This window comes from Hippopotamus amphibius, chromosome X (genome assembly GCF_030028045.1).
Source record: "Hippopotamus amphibius kiboko isolate mHipAmp2 chromosome X, mHipAmp2.hap2, whole genome shotgun sequence".
NCBI classification, from domain to species: Eukaryota; Metazoa; Chordata; class Mammalia; order Artiodactyla; family Hippopotamidae; genus Hippopotamus; species Hippopotamus amphibius.
Window position 1 is genome coordinate 76,860,675 of NC_080203.1, and position 9,175 is coordinate 76,869,849.

General features: G+C 43.5%; 1 protein-coding gene across 2 annotated transcripts; it reads left to right on the forward strand.

The window, feature by feature from the left end:
* Positions 1-8,312, forward strand: SNX12 (sorting nexin 12). Of its 2 annotated transcripts, none has more exons than XM_057719214.1 (4): positions 1-274; positions 5,277-5,372; positions 5,904-6,028; positions 6,439-8,312. In XM_057719214.1, exons 1-4 carry the CDS (start codon positions 110-112, stop codon positions 6,539-6,541), a joined length of 489 nt encoding a protein of 162 aa, XP_057575197.1. In that variant the 5' UTR covers positions 1-109; the 3' UTR covers positions 6,542-8,312. The 2 variants fall into 2 exon arrangements, with proteins under 2 accessions (XP_057575197.1, XP_057575198.1); XM_057719215.1 differs by having other exon boundaries at positions 1-262.
* The last annotated feature ends 863 nt before the right edge of the window (positions 8,313-9,175 follow it).

Sequence of the window (9,175 nt, forward strand, 5' to 3'; positions counted from 1 at the left end):
TCTGTGGGTTGGCTGGTTATTTTGCAAGCGGGAGGGGCCGTGCGCGCTCCTGCCTTCGGCCTCTGTCCCCTACCCCCCCTTCCCTGGTCCGGGTCTCTCTTTCGGAAAGATGTCGGACACGGCAGTAGCTGACACTCGGCGCCTTAACTCGAAGCCGCAGGACCTGACCGACGCTTACGGGCCGCCAAGTAACTTCCTGGAGATCGACATCTTTAACCCACAGACGGTGGGCGTGGGCCGCGCGCGCTTCACCACCTATGAGGTTCGCATGCGGGTGAGTCACGGGGTGAGGGAGACAGCTGAGGGAGGACCTGGTGGCTGGGCGGGGAGGGCGGGGGGGGGCGGGGGAGAGGCTGCCATAGGGAGGGCTCACCGTGGAGAAGTCGCTTGAAGGGTCATTTGGGGGTTAAGGGCTTAATAGGTTTGCAGAGAGGTCTGCACACTCGGTTGTGGCCCGAGGATACAGAAAACTCCTGAGGGGGCCACCGGACTGGTGTGAGGGAAAACAAGTACCCATGGGCAAGAAGTGAAGCATGGCTGGAGACGGTGGGGGAAGATGGAGAGGATTAGAGTGAGGAATTCCAGGGAATAGGAATCAGGACTGTACGACAGCAGGAGGGAAGGAAGAGTAGAAGAGCGCTGGGGGATGGAAAGTCAAGGCGATATGCTGCAAGGTCCCATTATTAAACTAGGTTGTGGGAAGTCAGTCTGAAGAAGGGGGACAGGAAGGCCGGGCTTCTTCTTAATGAGGTCTCCGTGGATGATGGAGTTGAGCAAAGCCTGAATTAAAGGGAAGAAAGACTCCAGGAAAGGGAGACAGTGGGCTTAGTGGAGCAGAAATAAGAAGGGGAGTCTCCTTGAGACTGAGTGCTTACCAGACTTGTGTAGAATTAATATCTAAAGGAGAGAAGTGTTTAATGCTTAAGTTTTCTCAGTTACTATATGCTCACTGGAAAACCTGACCTTGCACTTGGATTGGTGGATTGTCAGTGGCTGCCCTCATCTTGTGCTGACCCTTTAGATTTGAAGCATCCAGAATGTTTATTTCAATATTTACTGGCTCTCATTTGGGTTTTCTGTATATGAATGGCTATTTGACCTTTCTGCCCTAGATTAACTTTTTGGATTCATTATATTAGCCCCTAGTCTGTAATTAACTTTAATATATGACATCTCAGGACTGCCCCAGGAGTGGCTTCTTCCAGTGTGCGCTGCAGAGGACTTTATTCTCTAGTTTTTAGTCCACAGTGCAAGGATGGAATGTGCAGAGTACATGGTTTGCATGTTCTTTGGCCCCATTGAAGTGGTTACAGGCAAAAAAGTTTAATAGTCATTTCCTAATTTTCCTTATGTTTTCTTCTCAGGCTAGAGGGCCAGAATATTCTCTATGGACAGCATGCTGCTCAAACAGCATTTGAAACCCTAAAAGAGTGTATGTGCTTTCATTTTTGAATGAATGAATTGAATGAGAGAGTGTGCTCTCCCACCTGGGCTTTGAAATGTAATTGAGAAGTGATGATCTCCAAATTCCAAGTTTGGCAAAGTCCAAACCGAAGAAAGAAACACAAATAGCAAGAACTGTTTGAAATCGTCTCTTTGGGGGAAGAATGGACCTTAGATCCCTCAAAATATGATAAAAGCTGGGAACTGTTAATGGTAGAGAACTTAATTACCTGAGGAAGCCTGGGAATAAGTTGTTCAGTGTAAGAACTCTCTGCTGTGGGGTTTTGGAGACATTGTCTTGATGTGTTACCCAAGAGCTGTAGGGATTATGAATGGAATTGTTCTTTACTTCAGGCATTCTGATATAAACAGGAACTGTTCATCTAGTGCCTACTGTGTGCCAGGCACTGAACTAGGTCTTAGTTTCTAAATCCTTACAAAAACACCATTTTACAGATAGGCAGCTGAGGAGGAATGCAGTTTAAGTAATTTGCCCAAGTACACATAGCTAATAAGTGGCAGGGTTGGGATTTGAACCAGGTCTGTCTGACTCCAAAGCCCATCATACTCTTTCCACTACACTTTAGTCTCTTTGGCAATGCTTAGTTGCAAACTGTAGCCCAAGACAAGATTTTTTTTACCCACTAAGCTTTTCACCAGTCTTTTCTACAATTACTAATTGTATGGTGATGATAGGGTTGACGGCAGTTCCTAATTCTGTGCATTTGGGTTAATTTTTATTTATGTTAATTTGTATGGCTGTGTAGGCTTAATATTTTTGTTGAACTCTGTTTTGAAGAAAATTGGTGAAGTCATTTGGTTTTAAATTGCTAATTTAAGTGACTGATCACAGTAGGCATTATAGGGAGCGTGAGACTCAGAATGGGCTTTGGGGGTTAGGCATTGTGTATGGTAGAAGCAGACGGCACTGACTTTTTTTCTTTGTATAATAGCTCAGGGAAGGAATACCCCCCCCACCCCCCAAGAAATAAGAAGTCTGAAGAGGTGTTCTGGTGACTTCATATGATATGTATGGAACTTTTCAAATGTCAGTTGTCCTGTGGACTTGAACTTTGCTTCTTTCTCTCCTTTCCCTTGATTTTGTTTTGATCAGAGCCAAAGCACTCTATATTCTGTACTACACAATCCTGTCTCCCTCATATAATTTGTAGGTTGGAGCTGAGAAAGTATCCTAGTACATAGTAGCCCCTTCCTTAGATGGCTAGGTGCTGAGATGAAAGGCCATTACTGTCACCATCCTGTGGGGGTAGGGAAAGAATAGCATTTTTGTAAGTCAAAGGAGGAAGTCCACAAAATGGCAGTGGATGGCTTCACTGTGTCTGAGAAGAATCTACTCAGCACTTTTTTTCTTTTCTTAGGTCCTTCTGTTGGCTTCTGTAAAGGCCTGCTAGTTAAGGTTCTACTGTTTGGGGATCACAGTATTTGTAATGTACTCTGATGGAAACCTAGAAATCTTATGATACTGAAGGGCTTTTTTTTCTTGAATGATTATTTTTACTCCCAGCTTTATTGAGATATAATTTACAAACAACATTGTGTAGGTTTAAGGTGTAGAATGTGGTGATTTGATACATGTATATATTTTGCGCAGGATTCTGAGAATATTCTCTATAATGGCTTATTTTAAATAGTTAATACATGTACATGGTACAAAATTCAAAAGGTACAAAAATGGTATACTATATTTATTGAAAAAAAATCTGTGTATGAGTGGACCCGTGTGGTTCAAACCTATGTTGTTCAATGGTCAACTATACTGTAAAAATGAAGTCTCCCTCTCTCCCTCTGCCCTCCAGAGGTTCCCTTTCTGAAGAAACCATTTCCATTTTCTTATTTATTCTTCTAAAAAATAGTTTAGGTAATAAGATATTACTTTACATATATCTCACTCCACTTCAACCCATTGACATTCCTGGGACCTTGATCCTGAGTAGAGTTGTAACTGATGTCACTTGGCCAGTTATTTGGTTTTTGATGCCCTATACCTAGAACTAGATCCTAAAAAGACAATTTCCAGACTTGAGGACTACAAAGCATGACATAGTGAGGAGTGTGTGAAGCTCTAGCATAGCTCCAGTGCTCTTTTCCTGCTCTGAGTTAGTTGTGGAGAAAGGAGAGGAACTAGCTCCTTTTATTTCCATCTACTGATTTGAATTGACTGGTGCGAAATATAGTCAGTGTTAATACATTTGTTAGGCCATTTCTATTTAGAACTTGTAGATAGGAGTGAGGATCAGGGCTTTTTGTTCGTTGGAGGTTCACGTTGCCATTGGAGCCTTGGGAAAATTCTCAGTGATTAAGATGTGGGAATAAGCTGATTTATGTCAGAGAGCAAGCTATGGTAGGCCAACTTAATGTAATTGCTATTTCTGCTGCACTTTCTGGATAAGGAGAAGGTAAACAGATACATAGGGCCACTGTTAATCAATTGAGTATTGATTGAGTAACTTGCATAATCTGCATTTAGGGAGAGGTAGCAGTAGCCATGGCTCCTGATTTCAATGAAATTATAATTTAGTTAGGTAGCAGGACTAACATAGTGCATAAAACAGTAGTGTGTCAGGCAATACTAAAGTCTGTGTGTCATAGGAGGTCAGAGGAGAGGGAGAACAATAAATTAAGCTGGTGTTGTCAGGACAGATTTCCTGGATGAAGTGGGACTTGAGCTGGGACTTGTAGAATGGAGAGGATTTGGACAGGAAAAGCAGAAGAAAGCATACTTTGGAGGTGCTTATCTCTTGTTCTTTACAGGGAACTTAAATTCACTTTTCAATTGAAAATGTAATACATGCACATGATAAATTCAAATTGTACAATGAAAAATGTGACCTACCCATTCCAGTTGTCTAGTCTTATTCTCCAAAGTCAGTCACTATTATCAGTATCTTTTCCTAAATATTTAATTCATAAATATAAATATATACACATATATATATATCCCTTTAAAAAACACAAGTAGAAGCAGGCTATATATACTGTTCCGTGCCTTGATTTTAACGCTTAATATCTTTCCATATTGGGGCATATATATCTTTCACATTCTTTTCATAGTTGTATTCCACTGTACAAGTGTACCATAATTTATTTAACCAATTATCTATTGATGGACATTTATTATTATTACAAATGAGAAAATTCAGTGAAAAGCTTGTACATACAAATGAGAAAATTCAGTGAAAAGACTTGTACATCAGGATAAATTCTAAGCAGCAAGGGACTTCTAATCACTACCTGTGGCAAGGCTGGATGTGGTAAGGATTGGTATTCAGCCGGTGGTGTTTTGAAAGAATTATAAGAACATGGTCCATAGGAGCTGTTTCTTTCTTAAGACCTGTCCAAGTGGGTGTGACAGGCGGCCATCACAGGCTGAACATTTCTTTTTTTTTTTTTTAAATACTCAACACTTTATTATATAAATTTATTTATTTATTTATTTATTTATTGGCTGTGTTGAGTCTTCGTTGCTGCACACGGGCTTTTCTCTAGTTGCGGCGAGCGGGGGGCTACTCTTCATTGTGGTGTGTGGGCTTCTTATTGTGGTGGTTTCTCTTGTGGAGCATGGGCTCTAGGTGCGTGGGCTTCAGTAGTTGCAGCACGTGGGCTCAGTAGTTGTGGCGCACGGGCTCTAGAGCACAGTGTCCATAGTTGTGGCACATGGGCTTAGTTGCTCCGTGGCATGTGGGATCTTCCTGGGGCAGGGATCGAACCCGTGTCCCCTGCATTGGCAGACAGATTCTTAACCACTGCGCCACTTAGGAAGTCCTGAACATTTCTTACCATCTCTTTTCTCTCACATTCTTTCTTTCCTGTAGACAAACCTACCTATTTTCAAGCTGAAGGAGTCCTGTGTACGACGGCGCTACAGTGACTTTGAATGGCTAAAAAATGAGCTGGAGCGAGATAGTAAGGTATGGCCTTGTTCCCTGTGTGGCACCCTTGGGAGAGAAGATCTGCATAGGTTTATAAAATCTTGAAGGCAATAGAGAGGGTGAACACACTATTTACCAAATCCCCATATATTGGATCTGGGTGATACCCTTTGAAACTTGAAAGTGGTAAGTTCAGGAGAAATTGTAAAGAAAAACTATTACGTGACTTAGTGTCTAGAAAAGTCATACAACTTAATTTCTATAGGTGCTAAAAATGGAAAGTATAGCTAAATTCTTGGATGGCAGTGGACTATCAAAGAAAGTGAAGAATATTTGAAATTTATTTCCTTTCTTTTGAGATGGTAAACCTGTTCTCCTACAGAAACAGAGTTGGATTCATTTTTGACCTGAGCCATCCTGGCTGTTCTTATGATCTCAGTTCTTGCAAACTGCTGAACTGTGGCATGGGATGAACCCTGTGCCTAATAGGAGGTGAAGCATACAGTGCTTTAACACCTTATTCCCTCTCCGTCCTCTCCCATGTGACTGATATTTTGCGTCTGCCTACAGATTGTAGTACCACCACTGCCTGGGAAAGCCTTGAAGCGGCAGCTCCCTTTTCGAGGAGATGAAGGGATCTTTGAGGAGTCCTTTATTGAAGAAAGGAGGCAGGGCCTCGAACAGTTTATAAACAAGTAAGCCAAGTTCCTGGGGATTCCTTTTGCTCCTTTTGCCATCTTGATCTTTCTATATGTTTCATCTCTTTTCTCTTTTGTAATGGGTAATGTGATGTGGTGCCGATTGTGTGCTGGGCTCACTGGACAGTAAAACTCCATTCCTTTGAGCAGAGTTCTGATCCTGTACTTCAGGGCCTGAGAAAGTACTGCATGTTGGATGTGTCTAGGGATTTCCCCCTACCTTACCCCTCTATCCCCGTCCCCTCTGCAATATTAGAGTTGAAGTGGTGCCCTGCTGCTGTCCTCTACTTGCTTGAACCTCAGGGCTGACTTTGTCCTTCTTCCCCTGTCCACATCCACAGCCCTATCCTTCTGTGAATTCTCTCTGATCCCAAATACTGCTGATAACTATCTTGGTCTCTTTATAGAATTGCTGGGCACCCACTGGCTCAGAACGAACGCTGCCTACACATGTTCCTGCAGGAGGAGGCAATTGACAGGAACTACGTCCCTGGGAAGGTGCGCCAGTAGGAGCCCCTCTCACCACTTGCCCTCTACTTTCCTGCTGAAATGACATTGGTTTTTACACTAAGCCTCTCTCTCTCTCTCTTTGATCTGAAGTCCATCCCCTGGCCTGATAGACTGTCTGGCGTTGTGTTCCTTGGTACCTGACTATACCATGACCACTCTGCTAGGATCCCCTTCTCTGAGGAGAGGTGGGAAACCATAGGCAGATGCCCTTTGCTTGGGATTGGGAGATGGGTGGGGGGACTGGACTGGAAGGCAATTTCTTGGGCATTTACCTATGCCAGAAGGCTAACCTTGGGTGGGGGGGTGGGTCTTGTGCTGGTGGGGCACTTGGATACATACTGATGCTGCAAGTCCAGGGGATCTTTCTTATTCTTAGGTTTAACCAGGAACGCTGAGCAGGGAAAGACCCTGCCTTTCCTACCTGCATGAACTTTTTCCTTTTGGGGAAGGTGGCAGAGACCCAAAAGCTCTCGTTTTTTCTAGGCCCGCTCCCAGTTTTCTCAAGAGTTTCTTTTGTTGTACTTTCTCTCTCCCTTGTTGCTTTTCATGGCAGTAATTCTAGAGTCTAAGCAGTCTGTTGTGTTGAGCAAGGTGTGTGGGTTTTCTGGGCCCATCATCATGGCTGCTTCAGAGTCAGAAGAAAGCCATAGGGCAGTTGGGGAGCTCCTCTTGCCTAGCCCCTCTCCTTTGTGGCTCCCCACTCTGGCTGCCTGTTCTTGCTTACCAGCAGGTGAGTCAGTATGGGCTGGGCCAGCAGTTCTCCCTCCCCAAGCCCTTGCTACTTTTCTGGGTTAGCTTTGCAGATTTGGTGGCTTAAGGGCTGGGGGAAACTCACCACTGCCAGGTAACTCCCTGAAGGGTGGGAGTGGATCATTTTCTAGGTACCTCCCGGTGGTAGGGAAGGGCGTCACCACTCTCTTCCTTCCATTCTCCCTTCCCCCCATCCCATTTAGTGTTGCCACGAGGCAGAAACACATGAACAAACCACACAGTCTCTGACTTCTAAGCACTTTGAGCTGTTAAATGGGGCTTAGGGGCAAGAGTTGTCGCTGCCCTCCCCAGCTTGGTCACAGGGTTATTGAACTGCCTGCACTTGTTTCCCATGGAACCCCAGCATTCTCCCCGGAAGCTGAGCTAGGGTTAGCAGCTGGGTGTAGATTTCCTAAATCTTAAGAGTCTGAAGCAGCTTCTTGAGGCTGGCAACTTTCCTGGGCTTCTGTCTGGGAGGTAGTGGTTTGTTTGCTGGGGCCCAATATCTATCCCAAGTGGTGGGATGGGAGCAGATTAACTCTGGTGTCAGGTCAAAAGTGGGGGCTCTTTGCTTAGACTCCCTATCATGGAAGGATTGGAGTTCTTTTTATAGGGTCTTAGGGAAAAGGATTACTGATTCTGACAAGACCCTGATGGGAGAGATTAGGATTGGATTTTGATATGGGGTTTGCAGTCCATCTAAATGTTGAAGTTCCCTGAGACAGATCAGCTCTTCAGTTGCCGGGCCTGTGCCAGGGACTGAGCAGCCCCTAGAGAGAGGCTCTGCTCCCTTTCCCACCTTCTCAATGTTGGTGTTGTTGCTGCCTTTTTCATTTTTATCCTCTGTTATTGACTTTTTATTTTAAAGATTTCTTCTTTCATTGTGCACAAGTGCTGAGAGCCTGAGGTCCCATTTCTGCTGTATATATCCTGACTCGGGGCTTTTATTCAGCAAAATGTTCATTCTTCTGTCAGACAATGTCATATTCAACTCTGTTCATATTAAACCACTGTGAAGCAAGCCTCTGTTTTCCTGCTTAAGTTGTAAATTTAGTACTTTTTAGTTTCTAGGATATTCTGAGTATTGTGCCGAAATTATACGACATGGTCAGTGTCCTGAAGTGATAAGTAATTTTTACATTTAAATTTACAAAAAGCAGAACCCTGGCTGCCTGTAGCAGATTTTACCTATCCTTCTTGCAGCTTGCAATTGACTTTGTCACAGAGGTAATGCATCTGCTTGCAGGAAGTAGCCATAGGGCTCAGTAACTGTGGTTTGGGTCAGATTTAGCAGATTTGGTTTTTAAGCTTGTGGGTTTGTGCTAATTTGGGTAAAATATATTTATAGTGTGTGTGTGTGTGTGTGTGCATGTATATGCATATGCTGTATGTGTACATAAACGTGTGTGCATACGCTTATCCTCCAACACACCCACACACCCCCTACAAACATTATTTCCTTCATAGGATTTTTACCGCAATTGAGATGTTTTTCTTTCAATAGATTTGATGTAGGCAGAAAGGTGAGTGAACTCTGAGAATTTTTGATGGATGGATGTTTACACTTGACCAGTGGGTTCTGAAATGGCTTCATACACAGAGTGGATTTTGGGAAAGGTTTGGAATGAGAGGTTTCATCATGTAGTTGAGCATGGAAAGAAGGTATAGAAAGTGATGTGGTCAAAACATTATGAATTAAGATGACTTAACAATGATATTTGGGTCCAAGTAGAAGAGTAGGGGCTGAATTGAAGAAGTTAAGAGGTTTTGGTAGTTTAGGAATTAGATGACTAAAGATATCTGAGGGGATAGGGAAGAATAGCTGTTTCTGTGAGATAAGAGAAAGGAAGAGTAATAAGAGAAATGCAGCCTTCATAGGCAGCA

Excerpts from the sequence above, each read along its gene's own strand:
- SNX12 (XM_057719214.1), top strand. The coding sequence starts at position 110 with ATGTCGGACACGGCAGTAGCTGACACTCGGCGCCTTAACTCGAAGCCG. Across the intron at positions 5,373-5,903 it reads AGCTGGAGCGAGATAGTAAG|ATTGTAGTACCACCACTGCC; the intron begins GTATGGCCTTGT and ends GTCTGCCTACAG. Across the intron at positions 6,029-6,438 it reads CTCGAACAGTTTATAAACAA|AATTGCTGGGCACCCACTGG; the intron begins GTAAGCCAAGTT and ends GTCTCTTTATAG.